Raw genomic sequence first — 24,990 nt, 5'->3', positions numbered from 1 at the left:
GTGGACTGGTGTTGGACATATGAGCTAATGTTGGACTTGTGGGCTTGGGCAGCACTGGGTTGGGATGTTTTCTTGATGTGCACTTAACCTTTATAAAACTCTCTCTTATACATATGAATTTCCCTGGATGTGTTTCCCTAGTTTACCCAGACTAACACCACATGCCTTTAAGGGCCCAGCAGGGAAAAGAGCAGGACTCTGTAGGATACCATGAACAATGTGTACTGGTGGGCCAAGGCACCCAGATCTGATTTAAAACAATTTAAAGCAAAACAGTCAGGCTGGCCAAACAAAACACCTTTCAGAACGGGCTCCCAGTTTATCCTTCCAGTGGATAACTTCCGGGAAGGCGAGCATAAGCCTGAGTCCCATCCCCTCTCCCAAGCGGACTGATGCGGCAACAGCACACCTACCTCTGCATTCATATCTGAGGTCCGAGAAATAGACCATCTCTTGAGAGAAGACAAACAGGCCCAGCCTTCCGCCTGCGTAGGTGAGGTCGTAGACGGGCCCTGAGTCCGCCATGATTTGCTTCCCTTCATGCACTAACACTCTGGAAAGGTAGAGAAGGGAGTCGGGGAGACAGGTGAGCTCTGAGAAGCAGACTCATGGCATGTCAGTCGTGGTAAGAGCTGGTGACACGGCCAGGTGAGGGTCTCCATTCGAAGACTCAGTAAAGCCTTGGTGGGCCGGGCTGCCGAATGTCTCCTTTCACCCACAGGCAATGGTCCTCCGTGTCTACGCAGCACTCTGGCCTTAGCTAGACCACCATTGACCATGGTCTAGCCAGCAACCTCTGGAGAGGCTGATTGGTCTTCACATCTGAGAGTCCACAGAGCATGCTGTGGTGGGAAGTGCTTCCTGGTGTCACAGGTGGGCCAGGTGTGTCCTTTAAATCAGCACACCACCATGGTATTCACACACCATGGTGTTCTTCCCCTGGTAAGAAGGCCCAGTGAACTTCTCCCACCAGGCTGAGCTCTGGACAGCAGAGACAGGTGCTGCCCAAGGTGGCTCAGCTGAGCCATGATCCTTGCTCCTCCAAGGTCCTGAGACTCCTGCCTGTGCACGCCCACACCTCACAGCATGGGTCCCGTCTTGGAGCAGTGGGACACTACCTGGGAGACTGCCAGGAAGCACACACCCCTACACCACCTGGCCCCCCACCTGTGCAGGTGTCTTTGGACCTACGATGGATGAGCACATTCCAGCTCCACAGAGAGTCCAATACGTTGTTGTTTCTAAGTGCCTTCAAGTCAGCTCTGACTCACAGCAGCCCTCTGTACAAGGAGCGAAAGCCTGCCCCTTCCTCCCGTGCCCCCACTGCTGTCTCCATGTCTGAGCCATGGCTGCAGCCACTGTGTCCATCCTTGTTGAGGTCCTGCCCTCTGTGCTGCCCTTCTACTTTACCAAGTGTGATGTCCACCTCCTCCTCCCCCTGGGGACTGGTCTGTCCTGACCATATTTCCAAAGTACATGGAAATGATTCCTGCTATCCAACCAGGTAAGTCAGTGAAACTCTGCACAAGGAGAACCTAAGTCATCCATGTTTCTGCTCTGCTAAACTTGCTTTCAAATGCCATCGAGCCAAGGGTGCAACCCACGAGGCTGGTATTGGAAACTGTTTGAAGCTTGGCCACGCTGCCACATCAGGACTAGACACGCGTGAGACTCCAAAGCAGCGCACACGAGCTCGTCACCGAATGGGGGCTGCTCTCTGTGCCCTTCCCCGCCCAGCCCCAGGTCACGGTGAGGAGAAGAAAACCACCCTGCCCCAGGCGAATACTCGAGTCTCCTTCCCAACCGTCTTCTTGCACAGAGCAGAGATGTGGGACCGAACAGAGAAAGGGGTTCAAAGTGAGGAGTCTGGGGGAGAAGAGGCATGTCGAGGTGTATGACGCCAGAATCCCACCTCTGAGACCCGCCCAGGGAGCAAGGTGCTGCGGGGACACACAGGATCTCCATGTCTCAGAGCCAGCTCAAGGGTGGATGTGGTTTTCCTGTGTGTTCATTCGCAGTTGCAGAGCCCCGGCGGTGCACTGCGTTACAGACTGGCCTGCTGACCACAAGGCTGGTGGTTTGAAACTACCCGCTGTTCCAGGGAAGAAGAGAAAGGCTTCTGATCCTGGAAAGAGTTACAGATTGGCAGGTGCGATGCGGTGCACTGGGTACGTCTGCAGCACAAGAACTCCTTAAGGCGTTGCAAAGCACACAGCTTGCTTTGCGGACAAAGGTGCACCTGACTTAGGCCCTGGTGCTTTCAGTTGCCTCATATGCAGGTAAAAGCAGGGCATTAAATAAGGAAGGCAGGGGACACATCAGTGTGTTTGAAACCTGGTGCTGGCAAAAACTGCTGAAAGGACCACCGACAGCCAAAGGGGCACCCAGATCTGTCTCAGAGGAAGCACGGCCAGAGGGCGCCTTCAAGGCGCGGATGGAGAGACTACCCGGCCCTGAAGAAGGACATCATGCTGGTGAAACGGGGGCAGTGAGGGACACCGTGGCTGCAACCCTGGGCTCAGAGAGAAGCATTGTGAGCACGGCGCAAAGCCGGGCAGTGTTCCGTTCTGCCGCGCAGAGTGGCTCTGGGTCGGAGCCTACCCGATGGCACCTACCAACCCAGAGTCCAGTCTCGGACAACCGCGGGGCCAGGTCTCCTGTGTCCTGTGCGGTCTCCAGGAGTCGGCACCGGCTCCATGGCCATGACAGAACATGACAAGAGGGTCAACTTGCTGTCGAGGGGAAGGAAGGTTCTGGTGTGGGACCCTTTGACGGACACACGGAAGGACCGCCCGGCTGAGCGAGATGTCCTCACCTTATGTAACCAGTCTTCGGCCGGTGAGTCAGGTGCCACCGGTAGGCAGTGTAGTCTTTCCAGCCAATGTTCTTGGGGTCGTGCCACAAGGTCCGCACCTGTGGGGGAGGGAGGCACCATGACTGAGAGTAGCGGGCGCCCCTGGCCCAGCCTCATCCAGCAGGAGCGCAAAGTCCCCTGCGAATGCATACTCAGGGTGCCTGTCTCTCCGCTGCCTTGCAGAGAGCAGACGGCAACCTCGGTGGACCCAACACCTGGGGTCGAGGGGCCACAGGTGTTCACCGCCTGCTTCCCCAGGGAGAACCTGGAAACCCTGTCTGCCTGTCTGCAGAAGATGGTCCACCTGTGCCTCACTGGGAGAGGCTTCCCACCAGGGGCCCAGACGCAGCAGGCCCAGGCCCTCGGAAATGACGCTGGGTGCTGTGGGCTCCAACCTGCTGCCCACCATGAAGACATTGGCTCCTGGGTTCTGCCAGCTACGTTGGAGTGAATAAGGACCGCTAACAACAGAGTGGTGGTGGGGATTGGGGGAAACACCGCGGTACATTCTGGAGCTGGGGTGGCTGTCCGCCCATCCTGCCCTCACCTGTCCCTCTGTGTTCCCCGTGTGCCACAGCGCGTTGCGCAGGTGCTCGCCCGTGCCCGTCGTGGAGTTGACCACTTTGAGGGACACGCCCGAGTAGCCGTAGGCACGGGTGGGCTTGTCCTCCCAGTAGGTCTGCGTGACTTGTTTCCACATCACCACGTAGAACCTGCTGCTGGACTGGTAGCCGAAGACAAAGCCGGCGTAATCGTCGTCCCGGTCGGTGTTGACGTAAAACGTGCCGCTGAAGTCCACAGACCCAAACTCATCAAAACCTGAGTCAAAGGGGAGGCATTAGACACGCGGGATGGCAGGGTCCCCAGCCTGGGCTCTCCTCCAACCAGCCCGTGGCCAGTGGCTGGGACTTTCATGCGTGGTTCTGTGTGGATTTGGGGGTGGGAGGATGGTTTCGTTTACCGAGTTAGGGGAGCATCCTGTGGGACGTGTCATAGATTTGTAAAGACTAAGTCCAGAGAGCAATATGCACGGGGTCACCACGGATCAGAGTGGGCTTTGCAGGGGCAAACGCGTGTGCCTGCAAGATCCCGTCCCAGAACTATTTCTGTGGCTGGTTCTTCATAGCTCCGGTGGACAGGGTTCCAGAGGAGCCACCCTCAACCCACGTCCCTGAGTTTAAGGAGATTAAGGAATCTAAGGAGCAGCCCATGTCCCTGGGGCCACCAGTCCCGTGTCTCCCCCAGCCCCCAGGAGCTCACCGACGGCGATGCCCGGGTCCGAGTTGGCCGTCTGGACGAGCTCCTTGCCTTGGTGACGGATCACCCAGTTGGGGTCGATCTGGGTGGTGCCTTTGGGGTCCAGGGGGACCATCTGGAAGTTCCTGAAGTCAGTCTCGCTGATGGCGTTGTTCTCAGGACACACGTCGTCAATGTCTGGAACACTGTCGTTGTCAAAGTCGTCTTTGCAGGCATCGCCCCGCCCATCGCCTGTTCGTGAGGGCCAAGCAGAGACTGGCAATCAGAGGGGTCTACCCGCCCAACCCAGGAAAAGTCAGTGCTGTAGCCTCGCGCATTCAAGGTCAGTGCCTTGTGGCCTCCTGTGGGTCAATGCCTGAGGCTTCAGGACCCGCTGCACAGCGAGGAGGGGCCGTGGTGGACGCGTTGTGTGCTGGACTCGCTTCAGCAAGCTCAAATCCCACCTGAGAGATTCCTCACTTGGTTCAGCCACCGGGATGGCCACCAGGGAGAACAAGCTTCCCTCGCTTCCCCAGGATGCTCACCCCAACCTCTCTCCGTCATCTCTGCCTGGACCCTTTTGGGCAGAGGTGCCATCCTGGAAATGATATTTCCTGACAAGATACAGACTTTCCTTTGTTGAAAACTTCTTTTCACATTTTCAGGGAGGTGGTCAGGGGCTAGGGTACCAAACTACGTGGCCCGTGGACCACCCTGGAAGATGAGGGGAGATGAACCCCATCCTTGCGTGGCTGCCTCTTTCCCTGGTCCCCAGAGCAGCCCCCCTGAGGGCCTGTTGCCCTAAGGGTGCAATGCGAACCTCCTTGAACTTCCCATCATGCTCTTCACTAATGGACACTGTGCACCGATGGAGCAGCACACTCCTCACCTTGCTCAAGGGAACCCTAGACACACTGACATGCTGCCCAGCACAGGGATTTCTCGTCCATCTATCCGCCCGCCTCCCTGGCTGAAGGGCCCATTGTCTGCTCCTCTGCTGGCAAGCCCACCTGCCTCCACAACCCAAGCACCCCTCTGCGTTCCTATCACCAAACAGCCTTCTGCTTCCCGTCAATTCCCAGGAGGCCCTCTGGGCTGCCCTGTGGATCCTGATGTTTCCCCACATGCTCTGTAGCCCCATCACAGTCCACTGACACGCAGTCCCAGGAGAGCGCTGGAGGCGACCAGGGAGGCCGGCTGAGATGCTGCGTGGCTCCAACCAGGAGCCCCACGGCCCAGGGCCAACCACCCATCTGCCCTCGTTTGTGACTGAGCAGTGGCACGAAGAGCCACAGCACATGGTGGCGTTGTCCCCTCAAGCCCCTGTGCTGCTGGGGACCCCTGGCCCTGCTCTGGCCCGAGCAGCCTCAGTGCTTTCCCGTTTCCTTTGGGGGACCCTTACGAGACAGAGCTCCCCTTGACCTCGCCACTTCAGGCTACGCTGGAGGAGGCCCTTTCTCTGTTAGCGACAGTGCAAAGCTTGACGATGCGCACGGGCCTGGTGAAGATGGCCTTGCCCCAACTCACACCAGCAGACCCCACCTCTCGTCCATTGGCTCACACAGAGAAAGACCCAGGGACGTGCTGCGCGGGACGGCAGGAGAGAAGGGGCACCTCTTGGGAAAGTTAAATAATTGCTTGTCAATTCGAGAGCACCAAGAGGGGAGGGGTGGAGGCTAGCCTGTCAATCAGGTGATAGCCAATGAGGCTTCTATGTGGGCATGGCCTTCTCCTGAGGATTCTGGGAACTCTTGACTTCCTCCTTGGAGGTGGGAGACACACTCTGTCTCTCTGTTCACTCCCCGAGAAAGACTCATGGGGCTACACTACTGACAAGACACATGGGGCTAGGCTGATGGAGCCAGACCTCTGGAGCTAGAGAAACCACGTGGAGACCCCTACCAGTGCTGAGATGCTTACAATGCCAATGGATCCACAAGACTTTCCACCCACTGGCCTGTGATCTTCCTGCATTCCGAGTCATTGCATGTGTTTCATGAGTCTGAAGAGGCCTTTATAGATTGGTATCGGACATATGGGCTCATATTGGACGTATGGTCTTGCTCTGAACTGGACTGGGATGTTTTCTCGATATTCAACTGCTCTTTTATATAAAGCTCTCTCTTGTACACCTATGTGTGTCTATGATTTGATTCTCTAGCCTACCCAGACCGACACACCTCCCACATGGGACACCTGGCCACCTCCAGAGGGGCCGCCTCTCCCCACCATGGCCTGACGATGACGGACGACCCCCGCCCATGAGGGCTGTTCCCAGGGACCTTTGCACTCGACTCGAGGGCTCAGCACCCACCGTCCGAGTCCTCCTGGCCGGGGTTGGCCACCAGCCGGCAGTTGTCCCTGTCGTCAGGGACGCCATCGTTGTCATCGTCCGAGTCGCAGGCGTCCCCCTTGCCGTCGCGGTCGTGGTCAGCCTGGTTGGCATTGGAGATGTAGGGGCAGTTGTCCTGGTTGTTCTGGTGGCCGTCCTCGTCGATGTCCTCATTGTTGTCACACTGGTCTCCCACAAGGTCATTGTCCACATCCGTCTGGGGGCAGAAAGAGAGGAAGGCGTGGGAGTGGGAAGGCCTTGGAGAGGACTGAGATGCTGCAGAGAGCCGGGCTCGAGACCTGGGAGGGCAGGAGACCAGGCGAGTGGAGGCCACTCGATGTGGGGCCATCAGAGTGGCCAGACCTTTCGGTCAGTCTGTCACATCTACGCCCCAGCAGGGGACTCGCCGTTCTTCGGCACGCTGTCTCCACGGTGCACTCTGGCCGCAGCAGAATGGAAGTCCATCACCACAGCAGCCCCACAACACGTTCTATAGGTGAGCGAGCATCCTGTCCTCACTCACCTGGCCCAAAGGCAAATCCCTATGTGTCGCCAATTCCCACCTTTCTCTCAGGGGCCAGGGGATCAGAGAGAAGCAGACTGAGGCCCCGTCCTTCCCAGGGGAGGCTGCAGCACCCACACGCCCAGCCTCTGACCGCTGAGATCCTGCAGCTCTCCTTGGCCTGCGTCCAGGGAACCCGTGGGGGTTGCATTGTTGATACCGCCATCATGCCAGGATGAGGGCATGTCTGTCTGTCTGCCTGAGCACCAAGCCTGTTGCCACCAAGTCGGTCGATGCTGACGCACGGGCACCCTGACCCCACGGGGAGCAGGCTGTGCTCCGCAGGGTCTTCCTGGTGGGCTGTCACCTGCCCGTGAGCACTGCCAGGCTCCCTGTGGAGTCCCTAGGTGGGTGCAAACTGTGGAACTTCAGGTGAGTGGTGAAGGACACGTGTCTGCACCGTCAACACCTGCGTCTGCATCTGCCTGCACACCTCTACCTCCCCACACACCCAGCCTCACAGGGCCCGGGGAAATGCCATGGCCAGCCTTTGAAGCACCCTGGTACATTTCATCCACTGATCCGGACCTCAGACCCTCTGCCCACTTCTGCTCACAGGCCCAGAAGCTAGCTTACCTGCTCAGGGTTGTGCATGAGGGGGCAGTTGTCACAGTGGTCACCCACGCCGTCGCCGTCAGTGTCCCTCTGGTCCGTGTTGTAGACATAAGGACAGTTGTCGCGCTCGTTGAAGACATCTGGAGAGCCAAGGAGGAGACGTGAGCCACGCACGCACGCGCAGGGAGAGCACGCTGCTTCCTTTCTGCGCCGGGCTTTTCTTCAATAACAATCAGTCCTGTGACTGAGGGGCCAAAGATGGCAGTAGGGCTAAAGATAATTCATGGGAGAACATATGTCATATTCCTACATCGAAACTTCCTTAAAATGCAGTCAGTGCTGGCGGCCTTGGGTAAGACCACATCAGGTCACTAAACTGAGTGAGCCCCCCAAGGATTCGACCTCTGAACAGGTGGCTCGCTACAGAAACCCAAACCACACTCCCTGCCAACAAGTCCCTGCCGACTCCCCACGACCCCGCAGGACAGCAGAGCTCCCTAAGGGCAGCCAAGGCTGTAACTCTTTACAGGAGCACATCATGCTGTCTCTCTCCCTCGGAGCAGTGAGTGGTTTAGAACTACTGCCCTTGTGGCTATCAGTCCGATGTGTAACCACCACACCACCAGGGCTCCTGGTTATGAGACAATGGGGTATCTAAATTCTACAAGGTAAGCTGCTAGATTCCCGGAGCCAATCCAACAAGAGCTCTGCCAGGCGAGCACTGTGTATGGGCACAGCACCATCTGAAGACTCTCGATAAACATTCCTGGGAAGCCTGTCCGCATGAACCGCACATGTGCCTCCTTCCCCGTTGGCTTAGCGGGGTCATTGCTTCACTCTTGTTAACATTGCCACAGTCTGGAATGGCCGCACCCAACATGCACCTGCTCCCACAGGAGCCTCAAACTCACTCACAGCCACACAGTCTGTGCCGACTCCTGGTGCCCCTACAAGGCAGGAGAGAGTACCCCTGTGGGCCTCTGAGATCGCCATTCCTCTGGGGAGTAGAAAGCCTGATCTTGCTTTGGAGACCTGGTGGTTTTGAACTGCTGGCCTTGCACTTGCAGACCAACACACAACCATCACATCCAGAAATCTGGGACCTACTCCCCGGGGAGGGACCAGCCGCCAGACATGGTCCTCAGCTCTACAGCTGACCGGTACCAGGGAGCAGGTGTGTCAGCAACAGGAAAGCAAGTCCTTTTGAAGGAGCTACAAGGAAGGATGCCTGTGAGTATCAGTCGCCACACCTGCAGAAGCAAGTGGCCTGGGGAGGCACGCAGCCTGGGGGCCTCAGCACAGTCTCAGGCCCAGAGGGAGGTTGGGAGCTGAGAGTCAGGGAGAGGTTGTCAGGGAGAGGGGCTGGGAGTGGGAGCTGAGCAAGTGGGAGGAGGCAAGCATAGGGGTGGACGTCCAGAGAAGAAGCCAAAAGCCCACCTCCGCGGGGTCAGTTCTGACGCTCTCCACCCGAGAGGACAGAGTAGGGTCGCTGCTGTGGGTTCTAAGCCTGTACATCTTCACAGGTGCAGGCAGCCTCTTCTTTTCTCCAGAGGCTCACAGGTGGTTTAGAACCGCTGACCTCTGAGTTAGCAGGCCAACGCTTAACCCAGCGAGTACTCCAGAAAGAAAAGCAACCTCACCCCCACCGCGTGTCCAGTCAGCCTCACCCCAAGGGCCCTGCGGGGCAGAAGGGAACTGTCCCAGCCTGTGGCCCCGAGGGAGCACGTGGCCTCGTCTTTCTCCTGTGGATCAGCTGGTGGATTTGAACCACCAGCCCAAGACAGGAAAGACCCCATACACACCATCAACTTCAGGCCGATGGCCCCACAAGTGCCAGGGTGCTGAGGTTCCCTCCCCTCCCCTCCCCCCATCCCAGCTTCGAGCTTTCCTCAGGGCAGCAGGAGTGGGCGGGCATGTGTACGGGAACCACAGGCTGGGGCCAGTCAGCGAGTGAAGAGAGACTGGACCTGGTGACTGGCTGTGAGCCTGGCCAGTGTCCTCCACTCCCCCGGACTGCACGCGTAGCACGCTGCCTTGGAGGCAGTGCTGACCCCTGGAGACCCTTTAGTCCAGGGTAGAACTGGGTTTGGGAGTCAGTCGCCTTTACGGGGATAGAAAGCCCCATGGCTTTCCCTGGGAGTGGCTGGTAGTTTCGAACTGCAGACCTTGTAGCTACAGCCCGGTGTGTAACCATACATAACTAGGGCCCTCTTAGGAATGGCTAACATGGCAAGAAGGGCCTTTGGCATGTCTATGTAAATCTGGCAAAAACATACCATGGGGCAAAAGAGTCCATTAGAGGGAGGCTGAGGGGCTGCGGCTGGTAGCCGTAGGGAGCAAGCGAGGTGCTGCAGGACCGACACCGGGAGCCGGGGTCCCAGCCAGCCTCTGCCAGAGGAATGGGTGAGTCCCACTCATCCTGAGCAGGGCAAGTTACAGGCGGGAAAGGAAGAAGCTGTCAGCCCTGAGTCACGACGACCCCGGACCCCATGGACCAGAAGCCATGTGGCCCTGCCTGTCCCCCTGGTGGGAGCAGATGAAAGTCCAAGAACCCAGGCTTCTCACTGGCTGATTTTGGAAGCAGACACCAGGCCTTGGGGGTCCCTCTGAGTCTGAGAGTCCCCTGAGGCCTCTCCAACATCACAGCAGCTCAGCCACAGGGGCAGACGTCAAGAGAGAGGAAGCCAGACAGGATTCCCACTCACCCACTCCTGAAGCCATGTGGCACAGAGCAGGTCTGCCCCGCAGAACTTCTGAGGCTGACACTCTTTCCAAGAACACGTGGCCTCATCTTTCTTGCTTTGAGAGGCGGACAGGGGTGCTGATGACCTTTAAGTTAGCAGCCTATGCCTAACCCGAAGCACCACCAGAGACCCAAGAGCTAGACAAGACGCTAGGTCAGTCTAAACTGTGTCTCCCACGGGGAACGTGAGGGTCCCACCCCGAATGACGAAAGGCTCACGTCAGAGGCATTGCTTTCTCCAAGGTGGTCCTGAGGCTGGGACCCCTCTCTGGGGCCCACGGGAAAGGAGAAGGTGGGAGAAGCCAACAGAGCAGCATCTGTGAGAAGGACTTAATGAATCACTTCCTCCCTCACGCGAGACACTGGGCACAGTGGCTAACACAGGTGGCTGCTGACCGGAAGCTGGACGTTCAAGTCCACTCAGAGGGGCCTTGGAAGAGAGGCCTGGTAGTCTACTTCTGAAAACCCCAGCCCCTGAGACCCAGGGAGCACAGACACATGGTGGGCGGGGCAGCACACATGGTGCAGCCGAGGGTGAGTATCGGGCGTGGTTGGGATGGAGCTCAGCTTGGGGCTGCCATCCCTCTGGGACACAGGATGGCAGCGAGCCCAGGACTGACCGTCCCCGTCAATGTCCACAGAGCAGGCGTCCCCCTCGCCGTTGTGGTCGGTGTCGATCTGCGCCGGGTTGTGTACATAAGGGCAGTTGTCACAGCGGTCTCCCACCTCGTCCTTGTCGTAGTCGAACTGGCGCGGGTTGAATAGCAACGGGCAGTTGTCCTGGGGGCAAAAGCAAGGTTGGGATGGAAGCAGCAACATACGGCTCCCCGTGGGGTGCTTCAAGGCTGGGATGGAAGCAGTAACATACGGCTCCCCGTGGGGTGCTTCTAACTCATGCAAAGCAGGGCAGGGCAGTCAGCATTCAAAGGAGCCATGTGGGGTCGATGGAAGCCGAGGAGATGCTTTGCCGATGCCATGTCACTTTTTGCCCCTAGATGCAGCTGCCCCCAAGGATGGCGCCATGCACGTCATGGTGGGAATGTGTGTGCGAGGCTCTGAGGAAGGAGTCCATGAGGCAGCGAATCAAGGAGAGCCACGTGCGGGAAAGTGGTGGATGGAAACCCGGCACTCTCTCCCAGCTAGCAATGCAGCATGTACCGATGCAGTGAAGCACCTGCGCTCTGCAGTAATTTTCTTAGAAAACGAAAGTCCTTCAGTACTGCTGCTGAGTCAAGTGTAACCCCAGTGGAGGCAGCCGCCTTGTCCACTCCTCGCAGGCCAGGCACAGTCAGCCTGTGGTGAGGCTCGCTTCTGGGCACTCAAAGGGAGCCACACCACGGGCAACCCTGCTGGCCGAGGATCTGGACGGTCCCCCTGTGCTGCGGACCTGCTGTGTCCTTGGCTGATATGCCCTGTTTGTAGCCCTTCAAAACCAGTGACGCTATTGACAAGGGCCCTCTAGGATGACCACCATGACCTTCAGACCTTCCTCCCTGACCTGGCGGGGGCGCAGTCCCCAGCCGCCCCACCTTCTCGTCGCTCACGCTGTCGTCATCATCATCCTCGTCACAGGCATCGCCAATCCCATCCTTGTCGAAGTCTTCCTGGCCGGAATTGGGCAGATGGGGGCAATTGTCCTGTTTGAAGGAGCAGAGTTTTCACCTAATCAGTGAAGTTTAATCATTCTTCCCCAAGCTGTGCTGTTTGCACTCGCCTCGTGTGGAGTGAGGACTGGACCCTGGAAACCAAGGCACATGAAGTGACACAGAGGGAGCCCTCTGTGAGATGGGTGGACGCAGTGGGCCCACACAAAAGAGCAATTCTGAGGACAACATAGGGCCACGCTGTGCTTCAGCCCATTGGACACGGGCCACGCAATGGGCACCGGCGGCAGCAAGCACGTGTGTAGGCTCGACGGAGCAGCGCAGGCTCTGGCCCCTCGTGGCAACGGAAATGTTAGGAAAGGGGAGAATGTGAAGCTTGTGCTGCGATGACTACAGGAATGTGTCCAACAGAAACTCAGGTGGTCCCCAGAGAGGCACGTGGACCACTCGTTTCCTCAGAAGCCCAGCACGCGGGGGCCGCCCTGGGCCAGGGCTCCAAACTTGCAGAGCAAGAGCAGAGCATGCAGTGCAGAGAACCCAGAGCCCAGGGCGGAAGGCTCAGTCAGTATGCATGGGGCCAGAACGCAGTCCTGAAACACACACCACAGGACCACTTGTTCGCAGTCTTGCAAGTAAATCTCTTTCTCAGCAGAGTGCTCAAAACATAGGACAACATCACTGATAGCACAGACAAGGAAAATTTTTCTGAAGATCATCCAACAAAGCCTGCCGCACTGCCTTGACAGGGCACTGTCAGAGGTTCGGGCCGGATTCAGGAGGAGACGTGGAACCAGGGATACTATTGCTGACGGCAGAGGATTTTGGCTCAAATCAGAGAAAAGCAGAAAGGTGTTTACTTGTGTTTTATTACCTATGTCAAGGCGTTCGACTGTGTGGATCATAACAGACGATGGGCAGCCTTGAGAAGGCCTGGAATTGCAGGACACGCCATTGTGCTCCCTTGGGCAGGGATCAAGAGGGAAAAATACGAGGGAACACTACGTGGTTTCAAATCAGGAAAGGTGTGTGTCAGGGTGTATCCTCTCACCACACTTGTTCAAGCTGTGTGCTGGGTTATGTGAAGGAGAGTGTGGCGTCAGGGTTTGAGGAAGGCTTGTGAACAACCTGCAATGTGAGAGGACACCCCTTTCCTACAGGAAGTGAAGAGGGCCGGAAGCACCTGCTGATGGAGATCGAGGGTGACAGCCTTCAGTGTGCATTACAGCTTAGTGGAGGAAAACCCAATCCCACGACTGGACCAATAGGTCACGTCATGATCGATGAAGAAAAGGCTGAAGTTGTCCAGGATTTCATCTTGCTCATGGAACCAGCAGCCAAGAGATCATAAGACCTATTGCAATTGGGAAATCTGCCACACAAGACCACTTTAGAGTACTGCAGAGCAAGAATGTTACTTTGAGGGCTAACATGCACCTGACCTTAGCCATGATATCCTCCAGTGCATCATATGCATATGAGAGTTGGGTATTGAATAAGGAAGGCTAGAAGAAGCCATGCATTTGAACTGTGGTGCTGGGGAAGAGCATCGTAAGTACCACGGACTGCTAAAAGGACAAAGTGATCTGTCTTATTCTCTTGTTGGAAGTACAGTCAGAGCGCTCCTTAAAGGCAAGGATGGTGAGGCTTCGTCTTATATACTTTAGACATCTTGTCAGGAGCAATCAGTCCCCGGAGAAGGACATCATGCTTGGTAAAGTAGAGGGCCAGGAGGAAAACAGGAAGGAGATGGATCGGCACAGTGGCTGCAACAATGCGCTCAGTCAAAATAGCAATTGTGAAGACGGCGGCGCAGGGCCAGCAGTGCTTTGTTCTGTCACACAGAAGGTTTCTATGAGTCAGAGCTGACTCCATGGCACTAACAACAACAGCAACACCGTCATCGTAAGTGCCATGCATCCATGCATCCACCATCCATGCATCCATCTGCTTACTTACTTACCTCTCACCCATGTACCTACCTACTTACCTCTCATCTACCTATCACCTACTTACCTATCTATCTCCCTATTTATCCATCTGCCTATCCACCTGTCTATCCAGCAGTCTATCATCTATCACCTATCTATCTATGTATCTATCTAGCTAGCTAGCTGTCTATCTATGCTTTTTTAGGGCTATCTAGGGTTCTTTGGGTGCTATAGAGACCATTCTGACTTAGGGAGCCCCTGTGCAACCGAATGAGACCGATGAACCCATCTGCTCCGTCCTTGTAAACGGTGGGTTTGAGAACAATCACTGCTGCATCAGTCCATATAACAAAAGGCCTTCCTCCTTTCTGTTGACCTTCTAATGTTTCCACCAACTTTTGCACCCACCTCCTCACATGACATGTTCAAGAGCATGAGGAAAACGTTTGAAATATTGTGAGAATGACCAAAATGTGTGTGATAGGTAGGTTTAGTGTGCCAACGTGGCCAATAGGAACATGTGGGTTTAATAAGGTGGCAGTTTGATTGGAGAGCAGAGATAAATGGCACGGCAACACCCGCTCCTAACTCTCTTGCTCTCTGGTGCATAGCTGTTCTAGCTAGTTCTCTGCCTCAACTTGTGAGCTTCACTACCTGTAGGACAGCCAACCTGTGGATCGTGTTCCTAGAGTTTGAGGTTCATTTGAGACCTGCTTCGCCATGTTGCTGGTGTGGACATTGCTTGAGCTTGAGGCTGGCGAATCCTGTCGTCTTGCATTGCTGGAGTTCACTATCCCATAGGATCTGTTTCACGAAGCTCCTGGACTGCTGACTGTTGGTGACCCTGCTGTTTGCTGCCTGTGGCCACATGCTGCCTGCATTGCCCAAGGGAAGACCCAGCTGTCTGATTCCTTGACCTTGGACCCAGCAGCCCACATAAGTTGAAGGAATTCCAGTATATTAACTGTTCCATGGAAGTGAGTCGAACTGAACCCTCTGTACTGCTGTGTGTACATTAGCTGTTATATTCCTTCATGCTGTATAAATCTATCCACATATATATAGGGACACACACACATGTGCTGGTCTTGTTTCTCTAGAGAACCCTGCCTAACACAACGTGTCACAAGACTCAGAAGAAAGGCACATATTGTTAGGAAATTCATAGTTTTGCTCTGTCCAGAGTTGCCACAAACCTCCCATTTGTTAAAAAGAAAACAAAGCTGTATCTGTCAGTAAAGTGAAGCACCCTAAGACAAGGGGTGCCTGTGCACCCCAGAAAGACCCAATGGGAGCTCCCTTTTCTCAGGCAGCCAGGTTGCTTCCTTACCCTCCTGCTGGGCCCCAGGCTCTTTGTTGGGAAAAGCAAGTACAGATGCCCATAAACTGGCCCAATCCATTGAGGACACACCAGTTTCCACACTTCCAGCCCTCCTGAGCCGCCTGCACCCTCCCACCTTCTTGGTCCCCTCTTGGCCCCAAGTCTCCCCAGTCACCCAGAAAATGTTGATCAAGGCCCCGTGTCCTCTCACTGTTTCCACAATGCCCGCTGTGTCTGCTCTTCACACTGACCGGGGCGCCTGAGAGCACAAGCCAGAACACAGCCAACACGTTCCAAGAACCATTAGGCAAGATGCCTGGCAGACACCGCTGAGGGACCTGGGGTCGCTGACCCCAACACCACTTTCCTCTGCTCACTGCCACCGAGTCAATTCTGACTCGCGGTGCCTCTAGGTGGGGTTCTCCCTGCTGTCTGTCTTTACAGGAGCTGCACCTCATCTTTCTCCCTCAGATGGACTGGTGGGTTTGAACCTCTGATCTTGCAGTTCAAACTTGCAATCCAATGCTTACTCCACAGTGCCCCTCGGCATTCTACCCAGGTGGGTCAGACACGTTCACCCGTGGGTCTGTCATTGTGTGAAAGGGAACCCCCTTGAGGCATGTGGGCTATAACCTGGAGAGACTGGTGTCCCTGTTGTGCAGGGCAAGACATCGTCTCACGAGTACAACGGATGGCTCCTCCATGTGTGACTGGAGCCGGGAGGGGTCTAAGCATCGCGTCACAGTGGTGCAAACAGTTAGCATGCTCAATGGCTAAACAAAAGGCAGCAGGCTCAAGTCACCTGGAGGTGCCTCAGAAGAAAAGCTTGCTGTGAGGGTTAGGGATGCGGTCACACAGACGCTCCTGGGTGAGGTCAGGCAGAGCCCAACCACCACTTGGGTCACCTCCTTGGTGCCATAAGCCTTTCTGTATAAGAGAGAGTGGGCAAGCAGAATTGAATCCTCTTGGCCTCTTAACTTCTGCCGGAGATGGATCTTGCGTCTTGTTCATCCGTGCTCTGTTGCTCTCAGGAGCCGTCAGCAGACTGCTGATGGCGGACTCATTTGGCCTACTTTGGACCTTCCATCCACCAGCCCCTGCCCCCAGCTATCTTTGATTCCCCATCCTGCTTCCTGGACACCAGCTTCTGCGCGTCCACAGAAGCCTGGCTCCACCTCTTGAAGCCGATCCCTTTCTGTACAGACATGGATCAGAGCGTCACTGGCTTTGCTTTTCCGGAGAACCCAACCCAACACCCTCAGTGACTGACTTCTGAAACTTCTCAGAGCACAATTCCACTCGGATTCACACAAGGACCCCACAGGTCAGAGCCAGCAGCACTGTTGGACTGCGCCCCACCCCATCCTGTCCCTGCCACCGGCCTACCTTGGTGCAGTGGTAGGTGGCGTTGATAGCACAGGCCAGGTTCTTGTTGGGCCAGCCATCCAGGTCCGAGTCCTCCCCACAGATGAGACCGTCGCCAGCGTAGCCTGTCTGACACTCGCACTTGTACATGGGGTCGCTGAAGTGCCCCAGGTAGATGCACTCGGCGTTCTTGTGGCACCTGTGAGTCTTGTCCTTACACGGGTTCTCGGGCTCACACACCTGCGGGTGACATGCTGGGTGAGGGCATGGGCTTGGTGGCCAGAAGCACAGGTCCTGGGCCTGCTCACCGGGCTGCCGTGGAGAGGACTGAGAAGGCAGGAGGCCTGGGGCTGCGCTTCCCGAGGTGGCTGGGAGCCTGCTCCATTGGCTGCTGAGTAAGAGGAGCATGTCTGCCCGTCCACAAGAGGGCAGCCACAGGTGTCAGCGGCATCTCACACCTCGTGGACTGCTCAGGTGCCCGTGTGTTCCCCTGCCTCGACGTAACTGCCCAGCCACGAGCTAACTGGTGTTTGTACTTATATTAGTTTACGCAGCTTGTAAGCCTGAAAGCAATACCGGGCTTTATAGGAGCTGGCTGGGCAGGATGGTTGGGCCTCAAATAACCAGTCAGCAGAGTTAAGAACCTGACTCAGGTCTAACCCCCTGAGCTCTCTGCCTACCACCCACCCAGGTCTGGCTCACAGCTCATCGGCGCACCCTGAGGCCGTGTTTTCTCAGCGGGGCGGGAGGTCAGCCCTTCTTGCCCTACTCTCACCAGCAACACTGAATGCCCACCCTGGTCTTCCCTACGCCTGTCCCCCTATTCTCTGAAACAGTCTTGATAGACAGGGAGGAGGGGGAGGAGCTGAGGAAGGAGGAGGAGAAGAAGGAGCTGTGGAAGGAGGAGGAAGAGGATGGAGGTGCAGGAGGGGGAGGGGGAGAAGATTGTGGTAGTTACACCATCTGTTGTCAATTTGAGACTTAAGAGTGAAGGGGTGGAGTTTAGCCTGTCAATTAGAGCGCAGCCTGATGACCTCGTTTGGAGGCGCTGAGGAGATAAATGGCTGGCTGGAGGCAGGATACACACTCAGTCCCTGCGAGACCTTCCTCTTGAGAAGACACATGGAGCTGCACTAGAGCCCTGGAGCCGGAGGGGCCACGTGGAGACCCCTGCCAGCGCTGAGATGCTCCCACTGCCACTGGATCCACAAGACTCTCTAACCACTGGCCTGTGATCTTCCTGCATTCAGCGTCATTGCATGTGTTTCATGAGCCAGAACAGGAATTTATAGACTAATATCGACATATGGACTAATCAGATTTATGGACTTGATCTGGACTGGATTGGACTGTGTTTTCTTAATCACAACTGCTCTTTCATATAACACTCTTTCTGATACACATGCGAGTCTCCCTGGATTTGTTTTTCTAGTCGACCCGGACTGGCACAAAGGTGAACGGAAGGATGTGGCATGGAGGAGGAGCAGGGCAGAGGCCTCAGGGACACCGCAGCTGGGCGGCACCACTCACCTGCTTCTCGGCCCTGGCAGCCTCCAAGCCCACCCCAAAGGGCTGGCTGCCCTTGTAGCGGGGCGGGCAGGGCAGGCAGTGGAAGCCGGGGTTTGTGTTCACGCAGCGGTGCGCCTTATTGGCCGTGAAGCAGACGTCAGTGACCACAACACACTGCGGGAGACAAGCAGATGGTGGGCGGTGGGCCCTCCTAACCCACGCAAAGCCCGCTCCCACCATGGGCGGGGCAGGGACCCCACCTCATCCAAGTCCTCGCAGTGGGTGCCGTTGCCCAGGAATCCAGCCGGACAGGATCCGCAGGACCAGGAGCCATCAGGGAAACTGTCACACTGCGCCCCGGGGAAGCAGGGGTTGGACAGACACCCGTCTGTGGGGGAGATGACACAGTCAGGGGCCAGTCGGATGACAGCACTCCTGGGCCCAGAGGGTCGACACTCAAGTTCCAACCCACGGCCACCGAGACCGTTCCCACTCATGGAAAACAGAGGACAGAGTGGAACTGCCCTGTGGGTTACCGAGACCTGATCTTAGCGGGAGTAGAAAGCCTCGTCTTCCACCCAACCCAACAAAGAGCCCCACCACGCCATCAGGGCCAGTGAGGAATGCTTGCTGATGCCACTGGGGCCAGCTGCCATCACAGTGACCATCACTTGACCCTCTTTGTAAGTGGTCAAAACCAGGTGTGCCCCGAGGTCCCTGGGCTGCACCCCACCCACGGCCATGGCCCTGGAGACTCAGACGGTCCAGGCAATATCTACAGGTACAGACGCTCCCCTGTCACTCCGCTGTGTGGTGAAGAAGGCTGAAGCCACTCATGTTGTCTGATGTGCATGTGTAGCACGGCCAACCGGTGTGAGACGTGGCTGTAATGCTGATGGTTTTAAAACACACAACCGCTTCCTTTGCAGAGTGTGACTAGAATCCAGTTTCAGTTTCTAGTCTATACTATGGAGCCCTGGTGGTGTCCTGTGCATGCATTGGGCTGTGATCTGCATGGTTGCAGTTCAAAGCCTGCAGCAGCTCTGAGGGAGGAAGACTGGGCTTTCTACTCCCGTGCACAGTTACCATCTCTGAAACCCACTTGGAGTTGCTGTGAGTCAGCACTGACCCGATCGCAGGGAGCGAGTCTATACTGCTTAGTCGGTTCCCCCAAATGTCTGCACTTTTAGCCAGGATGAAGAACCAGTGATTATTGAAAGAGGGCAGTATGCAGAAGCTATGAGCAAACCGAAGCCCACTGTGTACGTAGGAGGCCCATGGACAAGTCCCCTCATCCACCACCAACGTGCCAAGTGCCCCATGCACCACCAGCAGACCTCAGCCCCACCAGCCCAGCCTGTCCACCACCCACCTACTTTGTCCGCCGTTGACATCCTCCATTTACCCACCTCCATATCCTCAGGCCCCACCTCTACACCCCATCCACCCTCACTGCGTGGGCTCACCAGCTACACACCCGGTGTGCCCACCTACACTCTCTGCTCTCATGCCCTACCCATCATGCATAGACTCCCACCCACCACTGACCTAGGCCCACCATGCCATGCCCTCCTCTCACTAACACGCCCACTCACCCCCGGCCACGCCCCCTCAGGGCACGCTGGCCCCACCCACCGACTGGGCAGCTCCTGCGGTTGCACACGTGCTGCTCCGTGGTGTCTCCCACGCAGTCCTTCCCTCCATGCTGGGGCTCTGGGCTGTTGCAGACCCGAGTCCGCTCACGGATGCCTCCAGCACACGTGACTGTGCAGGCTGACCACGGGGACCAGGGGCTCCACCGGCCGTCAACTGTGAGGACAGCAAACACAGGTCAGAGCACAGAGGCATCAGGAATGCAGGGGGGGGGTGTGCCTGGCACTGGGACAAGGGGTGGGGAGACTGATGAGTCACACAGGCTGTGAGCAGGATCCTCGGTGGGCACGCAGTTAGTAGCCTGGGCTGCACCTGAGAGGCTGGACACTCTGGACCATCCAGGCAGCCACGAAGGAAGGCCTGCCCACCGCGTCTGAGAACCCTGTGGTGCGTGGTCCCCTGACGCAGGCGGGACCCTGCGAAGTGCACCATCTCCACAGCAGCTGTTTCACGCCCTGACACCCTGTGCCTTCAGCACGGTATGGGGTGTCTTTGGTTCACGGTGGTGTCAGGGGCCATGTAGCTGGCTCCAAGCCGTGGTGGCCCTGCGTCCAATCAAACAAAGCGCCGCCTACCCTGCGCCATCCCACGGGTGCTGTCGTGTGCGCCGTCCTATCCAGGGCGTCCTCTTCTCTGCTGCCCGTCTCCTTTCCTGAGCAGGTGTCTTTGGAGCCCAGCACCCCCTCCAGGGAAGCCTCTACCTTTCCCTCCTTCCTGCACCCTTTTCCATGTCTCTTACTCTAAGGGACGAATCCCGTCTCCACTGAGCCAGCCAGCCAGACCCTGGGCGGGCGTCCCAACCAGAACTGATGTCCCTTCAGAAAGCACCAGCTCCAGGGCCGTGGCCACGGAGCCGAGCCCTCCACAGACAGGCGTCCCCACGGGCAGCCCATCCTGGGCCAGGGCCTGGGAGGGACAGTGAGGTTCACGCACACACCTGGGAAGCAAGCCAGGTGACTGCTCGCCAGATCACAGACCTGGCGGCAAAGGGCCACACGTGGTTGGAGCACCTCGTATCACAGACAAGGCCTCCACTTCTGAGACGCTAGTTGAACGTGACCATGGTTAGGCATGGCTTGTACCTTGCATGCATGCGATGACGTCTGCCCCCACTGTCTGTTGATGCCTGTGAGCCGGCTCCCCTGAAGGGCCATTGCTGGGGGAAGGTGGGGCTTTGTGTGGCCTGGACACGTGCACATACCAGGACAGGGGACGCCCTCGCAGGCCTTGGTCTCACGGCCGCTCCCCTTGCAGTTCTTGCCGCCCATCTGCGGGACGGGCGAGTTACAGAGACGGATGCGGGTGATGTTGCCGACACCACAGGTGGCTGAGCAGGAGGACCAGGGTGACCAGTGGCTCCAGGCGCCATTCTGCCGGACTGCAGGAGGGGACAGGGCAGGAGGTCAGTGCAGGAGGGGACAGGGCAGGAGGTCAGTGCAGGAGGGGACAGGGCAGGAGGTCAGTGCAGGAGGGGACGGGGCAGGAGGTCAGTGCAGGAGGAGACAGGGCAGGAGGTCAGTGCAGGAGGGGTGGATTGCCCAAGGAGGGGCCCCAGCCTGCTGCTAGGTGGCTGCCAGATGTGACGTAGCTGCCAAGGGAGGCCGCTTGGCGGTCACTCTCTCGGCCGACAGGAAGCCCTCAGCAGAGCAGAGCAGCTGCACCTGCCTCCCAGGATTGATCCAGGACAGCCTTCCCCGAGGCTCGGGTGGCTCTAGGAATGGCTGCCCAGAGGAGAGGCCCTGCAATCTCACTGAACAAGTCAGTGCTGTCTGACACGCGCACGGTCACCTCCCTGACCAGGTCAGGGCTCCTCCACACTCACTGCGGTCGTCGCATTTGCCCAGGCTGCACAGCCTCGTCTGGATGGAGGGCCCCAGGCAGGTGTTGCTGGTAACATCACAGGACCGTCCTCTCTGCTGGGTCCCCGAACCGCAGGTCACCGAGCACCGGGTCCACTCAGCCCAGGGGGACCAGCCCTCCTCGCTGTCAGGGGCTGGGGGGAGGGAAGCAGGGTGCGGTTAGGTCACACCGGCCACCTCACTGGCCTGGACCCAGCAGCTGCTGAGATCGGAACTCAGGCCTCTGGGCTCTGGGTAGGCAGCCTTCTGCTCTGGGGGCTCTGAGGGGCTCAGCATTCCTCCAACCCACCAGGAACTCACTCTGGGAGCTCAGTGGCCGAAGTGGTAAACCATCTTCCAAGAGAGAGTGTCCACCCTGCTTCCAGGAGGCTTGCTGGGCCACACGGGGAAGTCCATGTCCATGACAGTCTTTCTGGCTTGGGGAGTGGCCAGCGCAGCTCTTAGTTGACATACGGGTTAGCACTCATGCTGAACAAGCTCAAAAGCCAGGCCAAGCCCTTTGCCAGCGAGACAGTGCTGACTCACAACGACCCCCATGGGAGTCCCAGACTGTCACTGTTCACTCCAGCAGAGAGCCCCATCTTTCTTCCGAGGAACAGCTGGTAGTTTTGAACCACTGACCATGTGGATCTCAGCCCAACACGTAACCACTATGAAGCACCCACAGTGGTTTCAGACAAGCCATCACAATCCCTGACAGCCAGAAGGGACAGGGCAGGACTATAGGGGAGCACCTGGCTGGCCAGCAACAGGGCCCCAGCCTCCCCACCTGGGCCGCTCTGGCGCCTAAGAGCCCGCCGTGCCCCACAGAGTCCTGGGAGTAACCCAGCGGAGAGCAGGAATGGAGACAGGAAGTGGTCAAGGGGGCCTCTCCCTCTGCTTAGATGCCCTCCCTCTACTTGGTGGGAGGCCCTAATGGTCAGATCCCATGGACACCCTGTGCATTTCACCGTCGCAATCACAGGAGAGGGGAGACATCCGGGCCTGAAGCTGAAACAAAGAAAGGGGGCAATCGCCGAGTGCCACCCATCTGCTGTGCATGCCCACTGCTGAGCAGTTGAAGGACAACACACACCCTGAACACCAGCACAAGACGAGCACTGGCCCAGCCCTGCACCACTGCCAAGCCAGAGACCCAGGGGATCTCCAGGCCGGGCGTCCAAGCACAGCAGGCACACAGGGCACAGCCAATTCTAGGGGCTTCTCTTCAGAGCCCCAGAACAGAGCGAGAGCTCAGCGCCCAGCGCCGGGGGCCGGGTCGTCCTGCCTGCTGTCCACCAAGGAGTCACAGAGGTGCGCAGCCAGCAGGCTGCAGGGGCTGGCGCCGCGTGGAGATGCTGCCAGGCCTCTCCGTCACGGGGCCTCTGTGTGGACTCAGACCTACAGCCTGTCCACTCTCGCACCAGCCAGGGGCCCAGGTGAGACAAAGTCGCACACCGGGAAGCCCGTGTTGTCAGAGAACCCCAGAGGACAGGGCCCTGTCGAGCTCAGAGGTCAAGGGTTTGAAACCACCAGCCACTCCTCAGAAGACAGAGGAGGCTGTCTGCTGCCTACCAGAGTTCCTGGCTCAGAAAGGTGCAGGGCAGTTCTGTCCTCCTGCAGGCCGGCTGTGCGGAGCGTCCCTCACTAGCGGGGAGCTTGGTTGGTGGGGCGTCCGCCTCAGTGGGGAGAAGGACTGAAAAGCCACGTGGAGGCGTGGCTGCAAGGAGCTGTTTGGGGGATGGCGGGTGTTTCCTGAGAACTGAGGACATCAGGCGCTGGGTGCTGGGCTGTGTGGCCTGGCATTAGGGAGTCACTCAAGAAGGGGCGCAGAGCTGCCCCACAGAAGACTGACAGGGCACAGGAGCAAAACAGGGACCTGAGAGAGCCCCTCCCCCAGCTCAAGCTCCTGGCTTCCCGGCCCTCATCCTTCCCTCGGCCCCCACACTACCCCCGGCACCTCATCAGGGGCACTTGGCAAGGGTCCACTTTTTTTTCTAGGGGCACAAATGCCATCCTGAGGTTAGCCCCTGAGAAAGGGATCAGCCTGTGTCTGATGCTCCACGTGTGTGTGTGTGTTTAGTGTATGTTTGTGGTGTGTGAGTGTATGTGTTTGTGGTAGGGTGTGTGTGTGTTTGCTCTGTACATGTGTTTGTGGTGTATGTGTTTGCGGTGTGGCATATGTGTGTGTTTACTATGTGTATGTGTGTGTTTACTGTGTGTATGTGTGTGTTTACTGTGTGTCTGTGTGTGGTGTGTGTCTGTGTGTGGTGTGAGTGTGGGTCTAGGCCCCGCCCCTCCCGTGCACCGACGCCCCCACCCTCAGGCGGGGCACTTACCGGGAAAGCAGGAAGGACAGCATTCGCCTTCCAGGAAGGATGGGTTTGCACACGTCACTGGTGGGCAGGTGATTTGGTGGCAAACAATTTTAAATTTCTACAAGTAAACAGAAGCATCGATACAGCACCAGTGGGAAACAGAACCAGCAAGCAGAAGCTTTGTGAAAGATGGGCCCGGGGCTGACTGGGCGAGGGTGGGCTGTGTGCTGCCCTGTCCTCCACAGCCGGGGGTCTAACAGGTAGATTCAAAAGCCTGGTGGCTGTCTGCCCTCTCTCTCCTTCCAGCCTGCAGGGTGGGTGTGAGGGCCAGCACCCCTGGGTCCAGGCCACTGAGAAGCCAGAGATCCACATCATGTATCCAGGCACTGGAGAGTGACTGGCATCTCCCAGGGTGTCATCTGCTGACTCAGGTGCCCAGCAGCACAGGTGGCACCAAACACACAGGACAAGCCTGGTGCCGCGTCACCAGCTGCCTGAGCTCCTGCCTGTGTGGACTGTGGTCTCGGCCGTCCCGGGTGGCAGTTAGGTGCCCATGAGCGGCAGGAGCACGTCGTGATAACCACAGGGAGTGACCACAAGTGGACACCGAGTGCACTTGGTACTGTACACAACAGAGTGGGGACGGTGCCTGACCGTGAGGAGGGGTGGGGACAGCGCCTGACCGTGAGGAGGGGTGGGGACGGCGCCTGACCGTGAGGAGGGGCGGGGGTTGTGCCTTACCTTGCAGGTGCAGGTGGTGCAGCTGTCCACCACCCAGGTCTCGTTGTCCGCGAAGACCCGGCCCTCCTGCCAGCAGGCCGTCACGTTCCTGGTCCTGGGCGGGCCTCCCACCAGCTCCCACAGGAACTGGTTGTCGTCTGCCTGCAACAGGAAGTGGGTGTTCAGGCACAGACGTGCTTTCAGGTGGCCCCCAAGGGAGGCTGGCTCTGACCCTGAGGGTGAAGGCAAGCCCGCCAGTGCTGGGGTATGTGGGGGGTGGGGAGTCATGGTGGTGGTGGGAGAAGGGGAGGGGTCCCCTGGTTCTGCAACTGAGACCTCAGGCCCAGAAGGTGCACTTCCCTAGTGTCCCCAGCCCCTTGCTCAATAGGAGGAAGTATGTTCCTATGGCCCTTCTAGCCGTCGTCCTTACAAGATGGACGGTAATGGTGGAT

At 57.6% G+C, this 24,990-nt stretch overlaps 1 protein-coding gene across 3 annotated transcripts in view; it reads right to left on the bottom strand.

The window, feature by feature from the left end:
• The window catches only part of THBS2 (thrombospondin 2), a 48,050-nt gene that overhangs the window by 3,527 nt on the left and 19,533 nt on the right, over nt 1–24,990 (bottom strand). For all 3 annotated transcript variants that reach the window (XM_045294441.1, XM_045294440.1, XM_045294442.1), the window contains 16 exons: nt 24,560–24,700; nt 23,840–23,936; nt 21,485–21,655; nt 20,864–21,040; nt 19,645–19,818; nt 18,270–18,397; nt 18,031–18,183; nt 16,522–16,740; nt 11,812–11,919; nt 10,903–11,062; nt 7,561–7,679; nt 6,405–6,639; nt 4,115–4,342; nt 3,402–3,673; nt 2,816–2,913; nt 414–553 (listed from right to left, as the gene is read on the bottom strand). In XM_045294441.1, the coding sequence (XP_045150376.1) occupies nt 414–553; nt 2,816–2,913; nt 3,402–3,673; nt 4,115–4,342; nt 6,405–6,639; nt 7,561–7,679; nt 10,903–11,062; nt 11,812–11,919; nt 16,522–16,740; nt 18,031–18,183; nt 18,270–18,397; nt 19,645–19,818; nt 20,864–21,040; nt 21,485–21,655; nt 23,840–23,936; nt 24,560–24,700 (2,620 nt within the window). The remainder of the gene's footprint in view (nt 1–413; nt 554–2,815; nt 2,914–3,401; nt 3,674–4,114; nt 4,343–6,404; nt 6,640–7,560; nt 7,680–10,902; nt 11,063–11,811; nt 11,920–16,521; nt 16,741–18,030; nt 18,184–18,269; nt 18,398–19,644; nt 19,819–20,863; nt 21,041–21,484; nt 21,656–23,839; nt 23,937–24,559; nt 24,701–24,990) is intronic.

This window comes from Echinops telfairi, unplaced genomic scaffold, assembly GCF_000313985.2.
Source record: "Echinops telfairi isolate 266 unplaced genomic scaffold, ASM31398v2 ScPeMD7_3533;HRSCAF=4204_0, whole genome shotgun sequence".
Taxonomy (NCBI): domain Eukaryota; kingdom Metazoa; phylum Chordata; class Mammalia; order Afrosoricida; family Tenrecidae; genus Echinops; species Echinops telfairi.
This window is presented reverse-complemented; position numbering and strand designations above follow the sequence as displayed.